Below are 23,992 nucleotides of genomic sequence, written 5' to 3'. Positions count from 1 at the left end.
CCGGGAAGATCCCACGTGCCGCGGAGCAACTAAGCCCGTGCGCCACAACTACTGAGCCTGCGCTCTAGAGCCCGCGTGCCACAACTACTGAGCCCACGTGCCACAACTACTGAAGTCCACGTGCCTAGAGCCCATGCTCCGCAACAAGAGAAGCCACCGCAGTGAGAAGCCTGCGCGTCGCAACGAAGAGTGGCCCCTGCTCGCCGCAACTAGAGAAAGCCCATGCGGAGCAAAGAAGACCCAACACAGCCAAAAAATTAAAATTAATTAATTAATTAATTAATTTTTAAAAAGATGCTGCAGATGCCCTGATGCAGCCTCCATATGCCTAAAAGAAAAAAAAAGAAAAAGAAAAAGACCTGAACAAAAATATTCGTAGCATTCTTGTTGCCAAAAGCCACACATTGGAAGCAACTTAATTATCTATCAATGACAAAAAGGATAAAGAAACTGTGATATATGCATATCCTGGAAACTATACAACAATGAAAATAAATGAGCCATAATGGAATACATCTATAGGAATAACTTCAGATTGTAACAAAATGTTGACCAAAAGATGCAAAGTACAAAGTGCATGCAATATAATTTCATTTATATTAAGTCTGAAATATACTTATTTCTACCTTGTACATGGTGTGTACTATATGCCAAAGCTATAAAAGAGAACGTGGAACGTGATGGTAAAGGGTCAGCTCCTGGGGGCTAGCAGTGTTCTCTTCCTTCACCTGGTTGTTGGTTACATGGGTGCTTGCTTTATAAGTATTCATTCTACCATGCAACTAGGATTTATGCAGTTTTCTTCATGTGTATTATACAATTAAAATGGCTTTTTGTGTATGCATATTTCACCTCATTCATTTCAGACTGCTGTGCGTCTCCCATCACACGGTTAGATTTCTACATTTCAAGCTGCACAAGAATTTGGTAAACGTATCAACTAAGTCTTCATTCAATAAGCTGTTGATTAGAACCGCGAAAAGATCGGGACCAGGGAGAGGTACTTGTAGCACACCATTTAGTACCTCTCATTAGATGTAGCAGCACTGGTCACACTCATATCAGTAATGACAGTTATAACAATAATCAGATGGTAAGTTTTCCTCAGCTTAGACACTGCATGTATTTTACACGTATCATTTTATACAATGTTACAAAGCGTTATGGTTTTAAATCCTTTCTAAGTCATTATTGCTATCCTCACCTTAGAGATGAACCCAGGCTTAGAAAATTTAAATAACATTCCGAAGGTCACACATGGCTACAAGGGAATAGGAGCTGAATGTGAACCCAGATGTGCCTGATTCCCAAAACTGTGTCCTTTCTCTCTGCTGCCTTGCCTTCTTGCTGTTTTGAAGCATTCTTCAACAACAATCTTTAGTTCAGTCAGGTATAAATCCACCTACTCACATCTCTCCACATGGTAGATTTACATGGCTTTTCTTTTTTTCTTAATTTATTTTATTGAAGTATGGTTGAGTTACAGTGTTGTGTTAGCAGAGTGAATCAGTTATACATACATTCTTTTTCATATTCTTTTCCATGGTGCTTTGTCACAGAATATTGAATATAGTTCCCTGTGCTATACAGTAGGACCTTGTTTTTTATCCATCCTATATGTAATAGTTTGCATCTACACAGCATTTCTTTTGTCTGTTCACAGGATCTGTAAAAGATGGTCATGAAATGAACACACCCAATGAGGACACGTAAAGTGTTCTACATGTTTTGTCTGCATATCTAGCCTGGTCACTGAAAGACTAACTCTATGTCACCTTGTTTTTGTCAAGAGACATTAAATTCTTTTATTGTGTTCACCTACCATTTGTTATAAAAGTGGAGAAATTTTCCGGAGAATGGCATCAAAGTTTTCTACAATTCATTTTCCTTTATCATCACCTTCTTAAAACAGGGAAAATATTTTTTTTTCCATCTGAGGTCTTACGGCACCACCCGAATTCTTACAGTTGTCATCAGTTTCTGGGACTCTTCCCTTCAGTCCTACCAGCACGCTCATAGTATAATTGGTCTGGACTTAAATTTGAACTCATGAAAAATGACAGGATGCCCTTAGTCTCTCCTCAGCTGGTTGGAGACTTAGTTCCCATTGTATATATATTTTTTTCTTTTTCCACTTTAAGTATAATTTTCTTTGAATGAAAATATAGAGTCAAAATAGACCTTGATTAGCCTCATTGACTTTTCTGTCATCCATTTGACTTACATCATATTCACCAAATAGGGTCCACGTTTGTTCTCAAAATAACTTTAAAATAACTTATCTTGCTTGTCTTTTTTCTCTCCCAAGTCAAGTATAGAGCTTAACACCAGATAGCATCTCTTCTTCTCATTTTTCCACCAGTGAAAAAAATTAACCCCAAAACATCATGGTTCCTTTTTATCTATGATCCTCATCTCTGACAGGGCTCATCTTGGTCAAAATTATATAAAAGTCATCAGTGAGACCCAAATAAACCTGGGGGGAATTTTTGGATAAAGTGAACAATTTCCCAGTAAAAACTTTTTAAAAATCCTAATAGTCACATACTGGATTTAATATAACCTATAATTGCTAGCTGTAGTGGAATGAACGTGCAAAACTACATAAACTAAAAGCATGAATTTGAGGAAAAGTGTCTGAGGTAATGAGAAAACCTGTCCTTTTAACTTTCTTGCTATCTTGGTTTTACTTTCTTTAAAAAAAAAAAAATTTACAAACTGAGAAAGATAGCTGTTAAATTCTCACTAGTTCATCTACCCTAAAATTCAACACATTCTCGGCTTCCACATTTTAACTAATGTATTGGAAACATTCTGATTTATCTATATTTATTTATTTATTATGTATTATTAGTTATTATATGATTATTGTAGTATGAATGTTTATATGAAGCTTTGGGAAATGTATGGATAGTGTCTTTTTCTTTTGAACAAAGATTAGTAGTTAAGAAGTTAAGATTAGTAGCTTAAGAAACATGTTTTCGTGGTTGTCTAAAAGGAATTCCATTTAGTGGCCTGTTTCATGAGAAAGGCCCAAGTCCCCTTTGTGTGTGTCATCTGATGCCAATGGCACCATTGTTCCTTTTCTATGGGAGCAGCTGTGCGTTGGATTGGCTGTTTCTTTGTTCTAAAGCATTCTGGCTTATTGTATCAACTAATTTTTCCTGTGTATATATAAAAAAGTTTTGGGTTATAAAGTAGAACTTCATGGACTCCTAATATTATTCCCTTTTCCTGTAAGCAGTAGGATATAGGTTCTCAGTGAACAAAGGGGGAAACACAGAGTCCCCTGGAGTGTGTCTTGTGAATCTCCCTTGAACGTATGTATCTAAACCCACAGGCTCTACTTCCTTACCATCCATGTTCGTTATTTGATTTCAAAATTTAAACACCACTTTTCTCTGATTATAAAACTTTTTTTCTTATTGTTAACAATTTAAAGAGCATGGAAAATGTGAAGAAAAAATTAACCCCCCTCCCCAAAAATGAAGCATAACGAGGAAACTAAAGCTCACCCCCCGCAGAGGTTTACCATATTGAAATTTTGGTTACTGTCCTTCCAGGCATCATAAAATTCATGCATAACATGAGAAACATTGTGCCATACACTACACACTATTTTTTACATCCATGATTAAAAGAAAACCCTATCTTTCTAGCACTGGCTATATGTTTGCATGGGGCCCAGTGAACAGTAAAACTGTGAAGACCCTTGTTCAAAAATTATTAAGAATTTCAAGATGGTGACATGAGAGCATTAAACTGAAGCACAGGGCCCTTCTAAACTTGAAGTCCTGTGTGAGTGTCAGGTCACACGCTCATGAGGCTGACCCTGGGTCTTGTGGAGCTGTGGGCTTCTACAAGTATTGTATGGCCTCTCCCTGTTTCTCTGACCATTCCCTTCTATCTCTGTTTCTCTTTGACATTCTTAGATGTAGGCATGTCTCATGGCTCCTTTCTTCACGTGCCATTCTCCTTTGTGTATACGTTTTTTTTTCCTTTTTTTAAAAAAGCCTTAAATGTATTCTTTCAGTTCCAAGCATCATGTGCATTTGTTTGACGTTTGAATCTATAGCTTTATACTTCAGAGCATTTTCCTTCATGGTGCAACCATCACCTAAAGCACAGAGATTTGGAAATGACACCATCTTTCTAAATAATCCTCAATCAACCAATCAATAAACCAATCCATTATTCTCTCAAGCCACTCTTGAATTGGACCTCAACTTCAACCGTTTTTCCCAAACCCTACATCCAATCACCATTGGTCTTTTTCTTCTCCCTGCAGGTTCTTGTTTCCCATCTGTACTCATCAAACTTTCTGCTCTAGTTTTCATGCTCATTTCTTGGTCAGCTGCTGCTGTAATTGAAAGGCTCATAGCAGAACAATGAGCACAGACTCTAGAGCCAGAGAATCTAGATGAAATCTCATCTCCTCCAGAAAGGATAGAATGCTTTGTCCATCCCATGGGCAAATGAAGCAAGCTATCTCTGCTTCCCTTTTCTCATCTGAAAAGTGTGGGTGAAGTAGGTCCTATGCCAGGGCTTTGGGAAGATTTAAATAGGCCATTTCATGTAAATCACATAGAACCTAGAAACAGTAAATGCTCATCAATGTTAATTGTTATTATTTTTATTCCAGGTCTCCAGTATCTCTTTATTTAGTGTTTTTCACATTGAATAGTTAAGAGTATGGGTTTTCAAGTAAACAGACTAGGGCTAAAATATTTTGTCTACCTTTACCATTTGGTGACCTTGAAAGAGGCGTCTTCCCTGACATCCAAGTACGGACATGGTAGTTACTATATTCCAGGGTATATTAAGAACTATAGTAGACCACATACATGAAGGCTTCTACCACACTGTCATTCAACGAATGTGAACTCTCCTCCCAGTACTGCTAGTGTAGTCCTCCTCAAGTCCTTCTCTTGTCAAGGTATCCACTCTTAAGAACCAACCCTCAATGACTTCACAATGCCTGTGATATAATATCCAACTTCTATGGCCTTAAGACCCTCCCACATCTGATTCCATAGTATCTTTACAGAAGGTTCTCCTCTGAGAAAGCATCCATTGTGGTCAAATCGGTCTATTCATCATCCAGAAATACATACGATAAAACCGCCTCACCCCTTTATTATTGCTATTATCCTCTGCTCTCTTTAGTCCTTCCCGTGCATATGAAGTCTGCATCTTCAAGGCTGAGCTTAGATCACAGTTCTGCCATGGTATGAATGCACGTAACTCCAGCCTGGCATTCCCCTTCCTTCCCTGAATTCCTGTAACATTAGTAGAGTACCTTCCCAATTTTTATACGGCTTTCTTCTCTCATTTCTTCTTGCATTGTCGTTAGGAGTTTACCCTTTGGAATGAGGCAGGTTGCGTTTAGCTTCAGCTCATTAGCTATGAACTTTTGGGCAAATTATTTACACTATAGAAGTTTCAGTTTATTCATTCACAAAATGGGGATAATAATGATGTCTAACTCATAGGATGTTTGTGAGAACTGAAATAACACATTTAACACTCTAAGCCCAGGATCATGATTTATATTTTTTTTCAATAAATATTACTCAGTATTATTGTTATTGTTGTTTGTATTTTCTTATCTACCTTCAAAGACTGAAAGTGAGTTGAGGGGTGAAGACTGTGTTTTCATAATCTCTCTGCCATGGGGGTCTCTTGCTTTCATTAATTTCTGCTGTGCTTAATTGCTCTATTATGCCATTTTCTGATTTCATCCAAGACACATTTGAAGTTTAGATGACAAAAAAAGCAACCCCTGGTGATTAAAATGGGGATGTATTCCTTTAGACCTTGCTACTGACCTTGGTGCTTGGTAGCAAGCACAGGCTCTGCCTGTAATGGTCACACAGCTCTCCCAGGGCACTCAGCGTGCGGCCTGCTCCTTAGAGGAGGGGAAATCTATCAGTAAGGCTCTGGTGCAAACAGTGCTGACCATATTTAGTTGTTGGAAACATCACGTTCAAGGTGAGACCATATTTATTAGATTGCCATATGGTTTGAATACCAAGCAGTCTGGGTTGAGACTGAAATTTCATTATTTCCAATTTGGGGTTCCCAAGAAAGGGAAGTTGATTGACCCAGATTGAGTTAAGACACTCACCCCTAACTCAGCCAGCCAGCACCTCATGAAACTATATGAATGTGTAAGCAGATTCCTAGAAAATAGGATATAGTAACCCAAGAGCAGAAGAGAGTAGAGTTCAGAACAAATAACCTTTCCTATTGTAGCACCTCATGCACTGTCTCCACCTCAGAAATAGCTTGGTAACTTGCGTGGTGAAAGAATGGAATGGCCTGCATTTGCTGCCTGAACTTGATCTCTACGTGAAGACATTTATTCACATACGGTATCTATTCTCAGGTTATTTTTACATTTCTGAAAGTATGACGTCTTCATTAATCTGGTAAATAACACAGAGAAAAATGTACATCAAAATAGCAGGCATTAGGAGTTGCTGCAATAGGAATCAAAAAGTAAAGATGTTAGACAGTTTTACTAAAACCTGAAAATACCCCAAAATAACAGTCACCTTTGTCATGAATTATTAGATAATATTTTAAGTATTAAGCTTTTCTTGGTCTACATATTTTTTTTCTTCTTTTGATTTATATTTCCAGGAATTCGAGTAGTAAATGGTCACATATTTAGGACACTAGTATGGTGGTTTTACCAGGTTTCCTTTTCCTTTTTTTCTAGTCTTTTTTTTTCCCCTCTCAGATCAGCATAACTAAAGTCCTTCCTTCAAAATGTTAATTTTTTTTCACTCAATCTTTTAAGCAGTGGCTAAATCTGTGACTAGGAAGAAAATGAAATATCATTTTAATAAAATTCTTCCTGGATTGTTATAGATGTTTGATTATATAAGTTTAGGTGTGGAGCTCACTGAAAACTTCTGGCTGCTGAGACATTTTTAGATCAGAGTACAAAATGAAGATGGTAACCAGGCAACGTGGTTCTTGTACAGTTATTAAAAATAAAATGTGAAGCGTCCACGATGCAGAACCATTCTCTGACAAGTTTGTCTGGCTTTTGCTCTGTTTTTCGCTGGAAAAATGGGTCGGTTCCATTTGTTGAACTATTCAGTGTTTTCTCTGGGTTAAATTCATTATTATGTAAGATTATGATTGTTGGAAAATCATATCTATACATGAATATAAGCATAATTTATTATGACTCAAAAAATTCTTAAACATTTCTGCATAAAATATATATACATTATATGTATATAACATGTTCACAAAATTTACTGTGGAAACAAATGTGATCCTACATTCATTAGGATGTTACCAAGCTTGAACAAACATATGTATACTGTAATATGTAGCAAGGTATTGCTTTGGAAACCTTTCATATAATGAGTAACAATTTTCAAAGATTGGCACTGAGATGTAATCAATGATGGCAACCTACTTCAATACTTATTTGATGTTTCTGAAGACATTTGAGCATGTAATCCTGAAACATATAGCAAGAATAGATACACTCAAGGGACCTCATCTTCCGTTTCTGGTATCCCTTGGACAGCTCTTCTGGGGCTGTGTGTAAAATGGACGTGAGTGATCAAATCACCTAATATTCTAGAGCAGGTGTTGTTAACCCAGACTGCACATAAGAATCACCTGGGAAGTTAGAAAGCCGATGTCTAGGCCCACCAGCAGATACTCTGATTTTTTGGTCTGGCTTGGAGTCCAGGCATAGTTGCATACATAATTCCAATGGATAGGCAGGGATAGGAACTCTGTTCTAGACATAAACACTGCAAATAGTCATTTAGAACAGAGGATAGTTCCTGAAAAGAGGAGCTCTACACACGTGAAGATTTGTGCGTCGTTACCAGTCCAAGGGAGATGCATCTGTAGCCTCAGCTCGTGGCAAGCCGTTGCCCTTCTTATCTAAAGGCTGTCTTTTATGAAAGGCAAATCTAATTTGGGAAATTTCCTAACACATCCTCGGTGATTTTCTTTGATTTCGTACGACCTTCTCCAGCTAGGTCATAGGGCCAACCACCTATCTGACCTTAACTTTCCAGTCTCTTCCTGGATATTAAGAAAGTGTAGAAACTAAGATGGGGTCTTAGAGTTCATCAAACAGAAGAGGAACTCCAGTAGATGACTGATTCTTGAAGGTTTGCTTTTTTCTTTTTCTTTTTTTTTTAAAAAAAAGGGGCTTCCCTGGTGGCGCAGTGGTTGAGGGTCCGCCTGCCGATGCAGGGGACACGGGTTCGTTCCCCAGTCTGGGAAGATCCCACATGCCGCGGAGTGGCTGGGCCCGTGAGCCATGGCCGCTGAGCCTGCGGAGAGGCCACGGCAGTGAGGGGCCCGAGTACCGCAAAAAAAAAAAAAAAAAAGGTAAAGAAGGAACTGCCCTGAGGTCTGCTAATCATAGGGCAGGACTTCAACCGTGATGGCAGCAGAGGTAGCGTACCAGGTTGTGTGTTCTTTGAAATTTAGAAACTTTCAACCCAGTCCTTGTCTCCTACCAGGAAGTCTCTTGGGGACTAGTAGAAAATCATAGAAAATCTAAAGTCTTTTGAAAACTACAGAAATAACAAACAAATAAAAAAAACTTTATAATGTAAACAATAAGATTAAGGTCAAAATACTGACCAATCAATAAACAATGTTTGCAACACACCCTACTATTTTTGATTTTCCATAAAGACAATCCCTACCATCTACCATATTTATTTCATGAAAATATTAAACAGATGATATTTAGCAAAAGCACCATATGGTTTTCCTTAGTATTTTCTAAGATACGTTATTGGGCTGAGACTTCTTTGAGAGCAAAGAATGGTGTTTTTATGTCCAATATGTGAAATCCATGGAAAGCATTTAGGCCAAATCTACGAGCAGAGTAGTCAACCATTAAGTATGAGATTGTGTTATCATCAATTTATTTAAATGTTCGTATCCAAGAATACTATTTTATATATAGTAAATTCCCAGGAATAATTTCTTAAAAATATACAGTCATATCAAGGATGACACATATATTTATCTTACAAAAAGCCAGATCAACATTAGCTTTCTAAAGCACTAACCGTAAAGGAGTTGCAGCCCAGCCTCCTTAGGGCTGATCATCATGACTGATGGTTGATGTCTGCTATGGTTGCAGATGCAGGAAGTGGTGACGTGAATATATTTACTATATCTGTTTTACGTCAAGTCACAAATAATAGATTCATAGATGACATCTGTGAAAATCTGATATGTATGGAAGCAGGAATTAACTTACCTTGGAAGATAACTGCTCTTCTACAAAGTTTTACTACTTGCAGGAGACTGAATATTATATGGAATGGGCATATATTTTGGTGATATACGTTTATAAAATATATGTATACACATATATATATGTTTTTATGTATGTATGTGGTTTTATTTATATATATGTTTTATATATATAAATATATATATATAGAAAAAATGGTTGAGCTAAAGTAAAATAAACATCATTCATCCTCCAGTAATAACCAACTATTGATATTTGATGAGTGTTAAATATAAAAAGTAGCCATACTATCAAAGTAGTCTTCGCATGTTTTACTGTAACGCACTGACTTGAATTCCTGGTTCCTAGGTATTCTCTTAAAACTATACTTTCCTGTCTGTCAAATTCTAATGAGTGCATACTCGCAGCATATAGATATTATTTAATCATGTGTTTGGGGCATTTGTGATGGTTCTAAGTTTTCATTATTATATACAGTGCTCAAATCCTCATCTTCCTAACTGCTTTATATATAGTCTATTATAGAATTTATCAAACATACATAAAAGTAGAGAGAATCGTATCATAAACTTCCAAGAGCTGATAACCCAGCTTCAAATGGTGTCGATATCCTACAAATCATGTTTAACTGTCCCCTCTGAACTTTTATTGTGAAGGAACATTTCAGATTGAATTTCAGACGTTATGGCTTCTTACCTAAAGTATTTCAGAATGCATCTCTAATTGATAAGAACACCATAATCACCGTGCTATATAGCACATCTGATAAAATTAATAATTCCTTAATATCACCTTGCCCTTGACACATCTTCTCTAAAAAAAGTACGTATACTACTTCCATTAGGATAAGTGTCTTGAAGTAAAATTGCTAGAGCAGAGTTTGCACCGTTTTTATGACTTGATATGTAGTACCAGTATCTGTCATGGTCAAGATTGCACAGTTCTGATATTCATTGGTACTGAGGAGGAAAGAAAGATATGGATATTTGGGATATCTTGAAAATAACGTAGTATGGTTGTAGGAAGAAGATGAGGAAGACAGGTGGGGAGGGAGGCAAGAAATTACAGCAATGACAATAAAAACCCGAACCCAAGAGTAATGCTGTAACCTTAGTGACTGGTGCTTCTGAGTCAAGCTCTTTACCAAGGTTCTGTGCAGAATATTGAAACAGTGAAGGCAGAGTTTCAATTTGAGCTTCATAATGAGGGTGGGGTAGCAGGGAGCAGAGCAGGAACCTTCCACCACACCCTGACTCACCACCCATTTCACACTCTGCAGGAGCAGCCTGTGACCTCCAGGAGATGGCCTCTTCAAATCTTACTTCCTAAAGCCCCTACTAGAGGGATGACCTTTTACCTTTCATCTCTACTACCTATGCATCCTGAGCCCCCCTAAAGCAACAGATGTTCAGGTTATTAAGTTGACATGGCTGCACATGGCATAGGAGAACGATGAGGGGCTTTCAAGTATGGAAGGCAGTTACTTTCTAGTGTCTGGAACTGACACTAAAACTGCAGACCTAGAAAACAAACTTATGGTTACCAAAGAGAAAAGGGAGAAAGGAGGGATGGATTACGCGTATAAGATGAACAGAAACACACTACTATACATAAAATAGATAAACAACAAGGACCTACTGTATAGCAAAGGGAACCATATTCAGTAACTTGTAATAACCTCCAATGGAAAAGAATCTGAAAAACTACATATATAATTGAATCACTTTGCTGTACACCCAAAACTAACACAACATTGTAAATCAACTATACTTCAATTTTTTTTTTAATCTACATACATTCACAAGAGGAAAGGAACCTACATTTACTCAGCAGCTTTAAGTTGTTGGTTTAACCTCAATATTTTTCAACCTTTACATCCCTCTCTAAGGAAGGTACTACCATCCTTATTTTATAAATGAGAAAGTGGAGGTGCTACTTTAAGTCTTTTCTGGAATAAGTGAGTGAGTGAATGAATGAATGAAAGAAAAAACTACTAAGTGAAGAAATATACAGTTGAACAACAAAACACAAACAGTAGAAACCTGAGAGATCAGCTTAGCATAAGTTAAAGAAAATAGCTAGTCGGTGGCAGAGCAAGGATTCAGACTTAGGTCTATGTGATTTCCAAGCCAGGATGTTGATAACTGAGTACGTCATGCATAGTCCCTAGTGTTAAAGTTCAAATTATCCTAATTTTCCTCTTCTTGTTCTCTCTCACCTTGTGTGTGTGTCTGTGTTAATTTTCTATTAACGTAGTTAATATTTATACTCTTGCTCTGTGCCATGCATTTGTTGTAAACACTGCATTACATCCCCACACGGAAGCCTGGCATCGATCCTGTGGCACAGATGTTATCATCATCCCCATTTTAAAGATGGAGAAACTTAGACTGGTTAGGTTATTTGCTCAGGGTCATCTAGCTATAGCTAGCAAGTAACAAAGTCAGGAATTGAACCCTAGAATTCTAGTTCCAGAGTATGCTTTTAATCTTTTTAACTATTAAACTATCAATTTAATATGTGCTTTTTATACCCATATTCGTTCCCATGTAAGTATATTCAGATTATGTAAAGTGCCCTTCTGTTTCCCAGGCAATTTAAAGGAATGAAAGATGGCAGCCCTTCTTGTGTTACATAACATGCAACAGCTCTTTGGAGGCCTTTTGTGGAATAATATTGCAAACATTATTCCCTCCACCTCATCCATAAACACTCCCCATGGGAGTTGTGTTCTTTGTGGGATAATTTCCGTTGCAATAATTCTTATTTGTTTTCTCAAAAATAATGGCTGGTTTCCACCACTCTCATCGGTAGATACAGCCAGCAAATTCTGTGGGTGCTTCTGAGAGCCTAAATTTGTCCCAACAGATCAGTAATGATCTTCTTGCCAAACTGATTTACATGTCTCCAACTTCAATTGACTTCAATAAATGTTTACAGAAACTTGAATTGGGAAGGTGGAGATAAGCAGGGCAGAGTCTCTTTCTGCCAGGAACTTAAAGTTTCTGGAGAGAAGCAGACAAAGAACTGACTGTCCACAGCATTGCCCGAGTGCAGGCAGGGCAAGAGCAGAGGATATCTGGGAACACGCCACGTGTATGGGAACCCACTGCAGATATCCTGCAGCAGGAGGCCTCAAAACAAGGGTGAAGGACCCCTAGTTTATACAGCTGTGCAAACGTCACCCTCTTGTGGAGACCGGACACCCCAAGTTCGCGTACTCTGGTTAAATCCATGCAATTCTACCCATGTTTCTTGTGGACTAATGCAGTGTTAAATTTATAATTGGGATCCAATTTGACCATTATGCATTTATGTTGGAGGAGGTCCTTCAGAGGATTTGACCTTTGGTTGACCCTCAAGCCGACCCACCATTCTCACAGTGAAAGCCGTTTTCCAGGAAGTGGCCTTTAGAAGGTAAGGTGGTATTGAGGCTGTCCGGATGGTATAAAGGCCTCTGTCTCAATTTTTAAGATTCTGGCAGGCAGTTACCCAAGACTAGCCTCATCTGTGAGTTCCCTTGCTTGTTAAACCTGCCACCTACCAACCTGAAGAGCTCGCTCTCTTTCTTTGGTCTCTCCTTGCCTTCCGTGTATGGGGGCCAGTTTCACATTTCACCCAGGGAACTCCCAAGTTTGTAAACCAGCAAATTATCCAACAGGTTGGTGTTTATTCGATTTTTACTGAAAGGGCAGCGTGTCCCTGGTGATCTGACTTGCTAGCTTTATTCACGATTCTATGAAATTCTCATGTGCAGTTGGGTCTATTTGTGGACTTTCTGTTTTATTCCAATGGTCTATTGATCTCCTTGGTCTTCTGCCAAATTGATTCTTTTTGTTCCTAGAGACTTATAATCTGTCGTCACAATATCATACCTGGTAGGATTTGTATTCCTCCTCTTCACCTCCCTTCACCAACATCCCCAAACACTCACATGCAGTTGCTTTATTCACGATTCTATGAAATTCTCATGTGCAGTTGGGTCTATCTGTGGACTTTCTGTTTTATTCCAATGGTCTATTGATCTCCTTGGTCTTCTGCCAAATTGATTCTTTTTGTTCCTAGAGATTTATAATCTATCGTCACAATATCATACCTGGTAGGATTTGTATTCCTCCTCTTCACCTCCCTTCACCAACATCCCCAAACACTCACATGCAGTTGCTCTTCTTTCTCAGAGTTCTCTTGGTTTTTATATTTTCTCCATATGAATGGTAAAAATAGCTTGTCCAACTCTAGAAAAAGAAAATGTTACTATTTTCTATTAAGATCACAGAGAACTTACAAATTAGCTTCAAGGGAATGGACAAAAGGGGAATTTTAAAATTCTAATGAAGGACAAAAGTCAACCTAATTAAATGGAAAGATACACTTGCCCTTGGATAGGTATTTTTTTTTGTAGCTATTTTAGTGGTGATAGTCTCTTGTACACATCTTAGAAGTGATTTTGTTTGTGTATACCAACATAGATGATTTCTCTCAATTTTATATGCTGCCACTTTTCCAACTTTCCTTCCTTTATAATAGCTTTTTCAAAGATATATTCTTAGTGGCCTGAGACAGTATCTCTTATTTCAGGGGAGTTTGTATATCACTGGAGTTGCAGCCAAGGTGTGTTAAAGAGAGGTGCATTTCTTGGCGGTGGAAAACTTGGTGTCTGCCAGGACAACCACACACATCTTACCAACAAGAAAAGAGGTTCAGGTGGGAACTGTCAGAGGTGGTAGCGGTGGGGGAAGGGTGCTGCGAGAGGAAGAGCTCAGGCCGCTTGAAGGAACACATGTTCTCCAGCACCTGCTGATGGCTGCCACGTGGGGATGGGGTCTATGTTTCCAGACCGTCTGTCGTTACAAGGGAAGCCAGAAATCTGGACTTACAAAATAAATCTCCTGATTCTCTAATTAGCTTTTAAAATACTCTGGGGCGAAATAGAGAGGACAAGTCTGTAGGTTAAATATATTCCATGAGCCATCAGTGTGTCACATCTGGGAATCAAATGATGTCATTCGGATGGGAGAAAAGCTAGGAGAAAGGATACGAACATGGGATTTTTGACTTGTCATGGTTGTATTTGTTTCCTGGGGCTGCCATAACAAGTGACCACAAACTTAGTGGCTTAGAACAATAGAACTCTATTCTCTTACAGTTCTGGAGGCTAGATGTCTGAAATGCAGGTGTGGACAGGACCGTGATTCCTCTGAAGGCTGTGGGAGAGGCTCCTTCCTTGCCTGTTCTAGCTTCAGGTGGCTCCAGGGTTCCCTTGGCTTGTGGCTGCATCACTTCAGTCTCTGCTTCCATCTCTACATGGCCTTCTCCACAGCCCCCTCTCCCTGTGGGTCCCTCCCTCTGTGTGTCTTTTTTTAAGTATCCTTGTCATTGGATTTAGGGCCAACACAGATACTCCAGGATGACCTCAATCTTGAGAGCCTTAACTACATTTGCAATATAATTTCTTGTTAGACAGTATCCAAATATTTTCCCAGTGAGGTCATATTCACAAGTTCAGGAGGTTAGGAAATGGACATATCTTCTGGGGACCACAATTTAACCCACTACCGTGAGTTCTAAAAATAGAAAAGGGAATAAAACAAATGCTTATTTTCAAAATGTATTGTTCTGATTGACCCTCTCAGCAGGAGGGAACGTGAGTTCCTGGCTGCTTTTCCTCATCAGTGTCTCCATCTTCCCTCCCCACCCCTCCATCCTCTTGTCTCTTCTCCTCTCTTCTACTTCCTTCCTTCTCTTTCCCCCTTCCTTTTCCCCCTCCCCCTTCTCGCTCTTTCCCCCTCTCTCTGTCTCTGTCTGTGTTTTTGCCTCTTCTTTTTATTCATCGATTCATTCATCTATTCTATCAGTATCGCTTCCCTACGATGTGCCAGGAGCTGTGTTTCTGAATCATGAGCACATCTTTCCAGAGGCAGAGGCAGAGGCAGAGGCAGAGCGGGAAGAGCTGAGAGCCTCCCCTTTACAGGCGAGCACATAGGAAGCCTTGGGTCCTCCCTGCCGTGTAGGCTGACAGGGATACTCCAGCCTGCAGCGCATGACTTGTGTGGATAAGGCAGCAGTCAGGGCCACTGGTCACTTTCTCATGCCTCGTGAAGCTCCATTAGTATGTCAGTCTCCGTTCATCGTAGCCGAGCAGGGCTCTTGACACTGATAGTTTTCCTTTCATACTACGCACCTGGGAGAGCTTTCTTCCTTCTCAGTTGGAAAGGTCACCTCCCAAACATACCGCTCAGGATGAATTATGTGTCTATTGATCTGCACACTCTTGTCTTGACCACAGATTTCAGGAGGAGTTTAAAGGCAACATCCCAGTTAAAAGAACAAAGAACCATATAAATGTCATTTTATAATACTAGCTAAAACCCTGCTCATCATTTCTATGCTGATCTCAGTTTACTTCCAAGAATATAGGAATATTGTTCAACATGGGATATTTGCTTTAGAATCCCCTGTAGATTAATTTCTGAAATTAAAATCATCTGTCCAACAAAAGGCACAATTTAATACTAAGAATTTCATCAGCTCCACATAAAAGAATGATTTTCTCCCTTAAGGTAATTCTTATTCTGTTTTCTATGAACTGAAACCCTAGTCTTTTAAAACTCAGGTAATTTAACTAATAATAAAGGGACGTGTGTCCAGATCACTTTTCTTCAGAGCGCTCACGGAAATGAGAAGGAAGTATTAATTCACTGTGAAACACGCAGACACACACCCATACGTGCATATATTATTAGAGTTATTCTAAATTCTGCTTCAATCCCTAACTCTCTGTTGCACCTTGGTGACTGTACCTCTGGTATTAAATAGCCTCGTCCTTAAAAAAAAAAAAAAAAAAAGGTAAAATTGTGAGGCTATAGAAACTGTAATGAACTTGGGAAAAAACAAAAAGACCCAGATCTGACCTTCAGTGGGCCTGACCTCTGTGTTATCAGCTCTCCAGATGATTTTGATACCCACCCAACTGTGTGAATCACTGCTCTACATGGGAGCAAACACCAGGGTCTGGAATTAGCCAGACTTGAGCCCAGAATCCTCTCTGAGCCTTAGTTTCTACCTCTAAAGTGTGAATAACTTCAGTACCTACTTACCTACTTCCTAGGGTTTATGTGACACTTAATGAAAAATATATATATAATGCTTGTTATTTTTCTAATTATAACTATTGGTACAACTTTTTATGTAAGCAAATGTAAATCTGTCTGACATCAGGATTTTTAACGACTACTTGGGAGACTAACTTAGTGCTATATTTATTCATTCATTGGATAAACGTTTATGCCATTAGTCTATTAGAGTTTTAGTAGCGATACTAGATAGCATATACACAGAAGATGGTCCATGTATATGTGTTGATTTTGAGGCCAGTTGTCCTGGGATGCTTTGAAATGTGAGAATGACTTAAGTATTCCTAAGGCATAGCTATTCCATCTGAACAAATGTCCAATCTCTGCTCATCCCCACTCCCTATGTTTCCCTTTCTTCATCTGTGTATCTTCTCTCTCCAGGAAGCCCTCTCTGACTCCCTAACACGGTTCTATCCCTGTACCCTTCCTTCATGGAAGCTATCACAGGTGTAATTTTATATTTATTTAGATGATACTTTTTCAAGTCTATCTTCCCCACCAGGCTGGCCGTAAATCCCATAAGGGACAGGTAGGTTTTAATCCCAAGGTTTGTGAGTGCAGAGAATCGTGCCTGTCACAGGGTGGGTGCTCAGTAAATGTTTACTGGATGAGTATGTTTATTGAAGACCCAACAGTTTATATTTTACTATATCAGGCAGAATGCTGAGTGCTTTACAAATAAGAGTTTGTTTAATCCTTGTAACAAACCTATGAGGTAGGTATTACTATTAACCCCATTTTACAGATGAGGAACCTTGAACTGAATAATGTGCTCAAGTTCATACAGTTCAAACCCACCATTGTGACATCAATGTGTAGTTCACCACTACGCTATATGGTTTTTCTACTGACAGAAAAAGTGCAGGTCTCCTAGGGGTTGGCAGTTCACATCTCTAGGAAACCACCCAAAAGCCAATGTATGCTATGTTGGTACCTGGCTAAGGGCTCTGAGTTACCCCTCAAGGCCATGGGCCTTCAGAAGAGGTAGTGAAGATGTTACCAAAAGTGGGGTCTGTCTACTCGCTGCTCAAAAGCCAATAAGGAGGCAAGGTTGGTGAACAGGAAAGTTGGCTTTACTCCGGAGACCAGCAACCAGGGAGAGAGGGCGGACTCGTAACCACAGGCCGATGCCCGGACTGACAGTCAGTGGGCAAGAGCTTTTAATGTGGAGTTTCAGGGGTCACGGCTGGAGGGAGGGGGCTACATGCAGAAACAGCACAGTCAGCTCTGACAGTCGTCTTGAAATTGGTCATGCCATGGTCTGATCCGCGTCATCCTGATTGTTTTGAGTACAGTTAATCTTTAGTTCCAGGGTCACTTTGTTCCCACTTCTTTGAGGCCAGTTCTCAGAATGGTGGCAGCTTATGGCATGGCTACAGTCTGGTCATCATGTAGTTAACTTCTTCCACATGGTGGTGGTTTTAGTATCTACAAGACAGCTCACAGGATATGGCTCAGCATATTATCTATAGCCCTTGAGGAGGAACTAGAGGTCCTTGACTTTGCTTAATGACTAAACTATTATTGTTTGTCCTGTTTGACTGCTTTCCTTTGCTTCTGCATTTTCTCACTTCTCTGATTAAACTTATACTTTGGCGAAGGTTTTTGTACAGACCAAAGGCAGGCAGAGGACATGAAGGGAGAAGGACCACAGTGTCCTGCTCCATTTCAAAGACACAGGCTATTTAAGGTTACCTTCTTAGAAGCACTAAAACGTTGCACCAGGATGGAAATTCCTGGGCTGGGGAGCCCAGAGTGATAACAGGAGACAAAGTTGAGGCACACAGCCTTTGAGGCTGCAAAGGAGCCTTGAGAAGCAATGGAGCGAACACACCAGGAAAACTCACCCGCAGGTCACACGGTGCCCTCCGTCTCCCCCTAGCCATCTGCAGGCCACAGGATGCAAGGGAGGGCTCCTGCCATACTGAACACAGTACTAAGCAAAAGTCTCAACTGCAGAAGCAAAGCGAAGACCCTGTCATCTGAACCGGGGCAAAGATTCGAGGCTGAGAAGGTGACAAGGCTGACATTTAACAAATTGGGCTGGAACGGCTTAAATCCCAGCTTCAGAAGCTCAGGATTTGCTTCTCACAATCTGGGCAACAGGAGAATCACCTGGATCTTGTTAAAAACCCAAGATTGGAGAAGTCCAGCTTCTCAAAGCGGGAGCTACATGCACAGCACCTGGGGCTTGTTAAAAAGGAGCCTCTCTGGTCCCACCCCAAACCTCCACCCCTTCCGACATGGCCGGGGAGGCTGTTCGCTCGTTCCGTGGGAGAGTGAAAGCTGAATTCGGCCTGCAAGTGAGTCCCTGCTGTGAGCTGGAGAAGGAAGCTGGGAGTGACCTGGATGGGTGAGTAAAAGGATGGAGTTCAGACTAGGAAAGCCTGTTGCTCATCCACGTCCTGTTGTAGTGCAGGCTTTCCAGAAATCTGTTGGTTCTCTCTTAGAACAGAGGGAGACGCCTGCTGCCTTCTCTTGCCTACCACCGTGTTAGCTAGCTGCACCCTAGTCCTTCCTTCACCAGCACTTTTTTGCATTTCTAGCAGACACAGGCTGAAGAGAGAGGTGTTTTGAAGTGATGGACTTTTTCAGTGATGAGGTTTCCTCTAAAGATGTCTTCTTCTGAGCTGGGGAATATATGTATCGGTGGTACAATTTGAGCCATTTTAGTAGTTCCTATTCTGAGTCTGGTTTGAGCTTCAGGCCTGTGGCATGTGGCCAAAGAGTTTATCTCCATTTGTGTTCTCCGGAGGCTGCTTCTTCCTTAAGAGTGTGTTGTTCGGGTGTCTCACAAAGAGGGGCTTAGGGTGCCGTGCTAATGCAGCAGTGTTTCAGTTGTCTGTGGCTGCAGAAAAACCACCTCAGGTGTTAGTGGTTTAAAAGATGAATCGCCGCAGTTCTGCAATCGTGGCTGGTCTCAGCTGAGTGGTTCTACTGCAGTCAGCTGGACGGCTGCAAAGTCCACAAAGGCTCTGCTGAGAGGGCTGGGGTCTGGCTGGGCTCTTCTCTTTCCACATGATGTCACGTACCCCAGCCACTCGTGTTAGAGCATGGTAGCTGGATTCCAAGGGGAGTCTCTCAAGGACAAGGCACAGTGAGTAAAGGGTTTTCCAGCCTCCGCCTGCATCGCATCTGCCAGTGTCTCATGAACAAAGAGGCAGGCTGCGTAAGAGGGGACCACGCAAGGGCGTGAAGCCCAGGAAGCATGGTCCATCAGGGGCCATCAGTGTCACAGTCTACCACTGTTGCCTTTTTTTTCCCCCCTTGCGGGGGTTTGGCAGGGGGATAGATGGAGAGAAAAGTGAAAGTTAACTAGTTACCATTGTGAGTGTGTGTATGTATGTACGTGTCCAAGCGCATACATGTAGTGTTCCTGGAAACTCTGGGGGACTCTGTCTTTCCCCCAAAGATTTCCCTTTATTGAGGGATTGTTCTTTTACTGATCAGTCATCTGGAGACTGGGTTATGGGAGAACAGTGAGGTGGGATGGGACTTCTAGCCAGACAGGTGGATCGATCAGTGTTGATATCAGGGTGAGTCAGATGCTGCAGCTCGATTACTCTCAAGTCAGCGAAGGCAGCGCGTATGAAAGGAGTTTCCTGGATACCGGGTCAAGAATCATGTTCTCACAACACCCTAGAAAATAACTAAAAGATGTATAGACTATTCTTTTTATTTTCTCTAAAGTATAATCTCCTGTATAGGTTTCTTTTTTCTTTTTTTTTTCTTTGTCTCATTTACTTATTTCAAGTTTTCCACTTACAGTAGGGCTACTGTATGTTGGGCCATGAATGTAGTAGTGAATAAAATTAAACTGACGTGCTCCACTTGTGAAGTTTAGAGTTGAGAGCTGTTTTTCTCTTGTGGCCTTAAATAAGAGTAAGTGAATAATTTACATAATGTGAAGGTAAGTCCATCTTCTCCTATGGTTCTTGACCTTAAACTCCATGAGTTTCCAAAGTCTTCCCACTGCCACAAAGAAGATGCCATAAGGAAAACAGGTGGTATCATCTTACAGGTAAATGGAAGGAAGATAAGGAAGTTCCAGCATGTACTTGCTTGTGTTTCCCCGACTTAGTGAGATTAGTGGAGCTGGGATTCAAGGCCAGCCCTTGTGATACTGAATCCAGTCTGATTCTCACAGGACCACTGGCCCATTTAAAGCTGCACTATCCTAAAGAGGTAGCTAGAGATTTCCTGGGCACTTGTTCTCTCGAGTCTGCTCATCTAACACTCTTTAGAAAAAGCATTACACTTACGTTGGGGTCAGTTTACCTATGGCTTCTTCAAAAACTTCCATTTTGACTAGAAAGTCAGTTCCATAATGTGTCCTTACTAAATGCAAGAGGGTTCTTAGAATGATAATCACAGGTCAGTAACTCACATGCGTAGGGATGCAGAATACGTGTCTTCTAAGACTCTCTTTTTTCATTGGCAAAATGGAAATGATGGCAACTACCACATAGGCTGTTGAGATGAATGAAAGAATCTACGTAAAGCAGAGAGTCTGGTCCACAGTAAGCACTGAAATGATCACTTATTATCTTGGTGATGATAAAGACCTAGTCTACTCCCTAGAGATACAAGGGATGTTGTGATCACTGTGTCACTGCTAAGGTCTCTAATGCAGATTTCATTGTGAAAGTTCATTTGTAGGCCACACATCTGCCTGACAGATTGAACTAGGGATTTAGCCATAGGAGTTAGCATTAGTATTTTTTTCCTCACTTTTTTTTTTTTTTTTTTGATTGACACAAAAGAGCAAGCGTCCAGTCCACTAAAACGAAGAAAAAACATCATTGGTATTTTTATTTCCAAATGTCCCGGCCATGCCCCGCAAGCAGTAACCTTTCCGTTTAACTCTGTTTAGGGTTTGATGCCTACTTTACATCCCGCACGCTCGAAAACAACAGAAGAAACGTATGGTTTGCCGAATACTGGGAGGAAAACTTCAACTGCAAGTTGACAATTAGTGGGTCAAAGAAAGAAGACACAGATCGCAAGTGCACAGGTAATTTCATTCTCACTGTCCTTCTCCTGTTACTCTGCGTGGCCAGCACTGTGATGTCTGCAGAGCTGACAGAAGGAAGCTTGGCTGCAGACGAATTGAAAAAGTAAATTGAATTTTACTAGATTGCTCAGAAAGTGGAACAGGAACGTAAGACTTGAGCGGCAAGAGCAGTACAGACAAGAGTGGATTCTTTTCTGCCTGTCCGTCTAGCAGTAATTGACATTTTCTTTGATGCTTTGAGTTCAGAAGAGGTCATGTTGCCTTGAATGTTGTCGCTGGTAAATATTAGTTCATGTTGTAGCCAGGAGTATAAGGTCATTTTCACATAGACCAAAGTCTCTCGCAAATTCCATACCAGCATCAGATTTAACTATCAGCAGAGAAATGACCAAAAATGTGAAAACAATATATTTGATTAAGGAAAGAAAGTACTTGGGGTTAGAGTAATGAGAATTCCAATGTTCTGTAACATCTTGTGGGAAAACCCGAACGAACTTTTTGGCTAACCCTGTGTGGGTGTAGGTGTTTGTGTGTGTATACACACACACATATATATATATATATATATATGCAGTAATCAGAAGGTGACATCACATGTTTATTCACTGATTGGTTCACAAATATATATTGAGCGACTCCTTTCTGCTAAGCACTGTGCTAGGTACCGCTGATCTGGTGGTGAGCAAACCAGGTAATGCCACTGCTTTCACGCTGCTTAGAGTGTAGTGAGAAAAAATCAGCCTCATTCCAGCGACCTTGCTATGAATACATAACCATCAACTGCAGTAAATGTTCCGAGTGAGGCAACGGCGTATAATCAAGGAATTTTACTCATGTTAAAGGCGGAAGCTCTCTCAAAAGGTGAGTAGACGTTGGCTGGTTGGGGAAGGGGAAGACCAGATTGGAGAATTTCTGGTGCAGGAAGAGCACGGCACAGGGCTCGAAGCAGGAAAACGATGGTGCCTCTTAGGATGTGAAAAGCAGAAAAACATGCAGTACAATGAATAGGATAAATGTGTGAGCCGAGGCTGCAGGTGTAGAGATACAAGGAATAAGCCATGCTGGGATGTATGTGGATTTTGGTCTTTATCCTGTGGATACTGGAAGTTGTGGGAGGTCTTACACAAGGGTGTGATGTGTTCTACCATCACCTAGCCCTCTATTAATTAGCATTCCCCAATTTTATACTTCAGTAGGCCTTCAACATTTGTAATGATGCTCTTGGGGTACGACAAACCCTAAAATGTCTTTAGTATGATCAAGAAAGAGACGTTCGTATTGTATACACTCATGTGTAGTTTTTCTTTGCAATGTGGGCCTTCGAATATTGGCCATTCAGATACTGTAGATTCCCCCATTCAGTAAACATCTGTTAATGAAGAACATGGTACTAAAACAGCACGAATGGTGCAAGGATGCTGAAGTTTAGGCCTTTTCCTAAAGGAGTTTTCTTTTTGTGAAAAAGGAGAGATAAGCTATCAACAGAGACATGAGTAACAATAATGGTACAAATTCAATATGATGCACGCTTGGATGGCTAACTCAGTTAACTAGAATATCAGATTAGCCACATTCTCTAGCCCGTAGTGTATAGCAACAGTGTTTTCAATAATAGGATCCTTACAGTGTTGGGGGAAAATTAAGTCAATGTTGACTAGACCTATAGGTGACACCAAGCTTTCAAGTAGAAATTGAAAAATTAGCTTGACATCTGGGTAATTTGTCTATATGACGGGGACATGCAAACACACTACAAGTACCTCAGTGATTGGTGACAGTTTTTTGGCTCTTTCTGACATTTGATGTTTTGTAGAGTCTGAAAGGTGGAATGAATTGTCTGACGGCCGTTAGGATCGTTCTGTCTAAGGCTCATCTCCAGTCTTCGTATATACTCTAACCAGGCTGTTTTACCTGTAGTCACATTTTAGTGCTGATTATCAAGAATTTGGGTTTATAAAAACATATAAGCTCATTATCCAAGCCACTACCTTCAAAAAATGGAAACAGAAGTGTTGACGTTTTCATATCATGCTTCCTCCATGTGAGAGACCTATGATCACACCCGGTAAATTAGCTGAGGCCCCTCTCCCTTTCCTTACTTACCACTTCCCTTGTGGTAAGAGGTGCCGTACTGAGTGGACGTCGATATTACTATTATCATTGTGTCTTTTGTTCTTCCTGTTAATGGATATAAGAACGTGGATGGTCTGTGTTTGTTATTCTTCCTCGTACTTTCTCTTTTCCAAATTCAACTAAACTTGTACTTGCTCTGGAAGTATTCCCAGAATACTATTCTAAAAATCTTGACATTTAGGTATACCTCAACTTGGAAGTGGAAAAGTGGGAGAAAAGACATAGTAAGATTTGCTAGACCACAGGGAAAGAAAAAATGGAGAGAAATGACATATTAAACTGTATTAATGAGAATACTTGCAGTGAGAAGTTGTTTTAATGAAAGAGAAGAATGGATGAGAGAAGAAAGCCATTGATAGGCTTAAGGGTGTGGGTGATGTAAGGGAAAGCTTGGTACCCAGATTTTGAAACACTGAAAGAACGGGCACATTGGAAAGAAGCAACCAGATG

The 23,992-nt window shown here is 40.3% G+C and overlaps 1 protein-coding gene across 1 annotated transcript in view; it reads left to right on the top strand.

The window, feature by feature from the left end:
- GRM7 (glutamate metabotropic receptor 7) overlaps positions 1–23,992 on the top strand; it is a gene marked incomplete at its 3' end in the record, with an annotated part of 570,397 nt that overhangs the window by 226,118 nt on the left and 320,287 nt on the right. Inside the window, exon 4 of the mRNA XM_082847450.1 lies at positions 21,269–21,409. Within this exon, the coding sequence (XP_082703576.1) occupies positions 21,269–21,409 (141 nt within the window). The remainder of the gene's footprint in view (positions 1–21,268; positions 21,410–23,992) is intronic.

The sequence above is a fragment of the Leucopleurus acutus genome (assembly GCF_964270905.1).
Source record: "Leucopleurus acutus genome assembly, chromosome: 10".
Taxonomy (NCBI): Eukaryota; Metazoa; Chordata; class Mammalia; order Artiodactyla; family Delphinidae; genus Leucopleurus; species Leucopleurus acutus.
The sequence above is the reverse complement of the archived record's forward strand: the minus strand, read 5'-3'. Positions and strand labels throughout refer to the sequence as shown.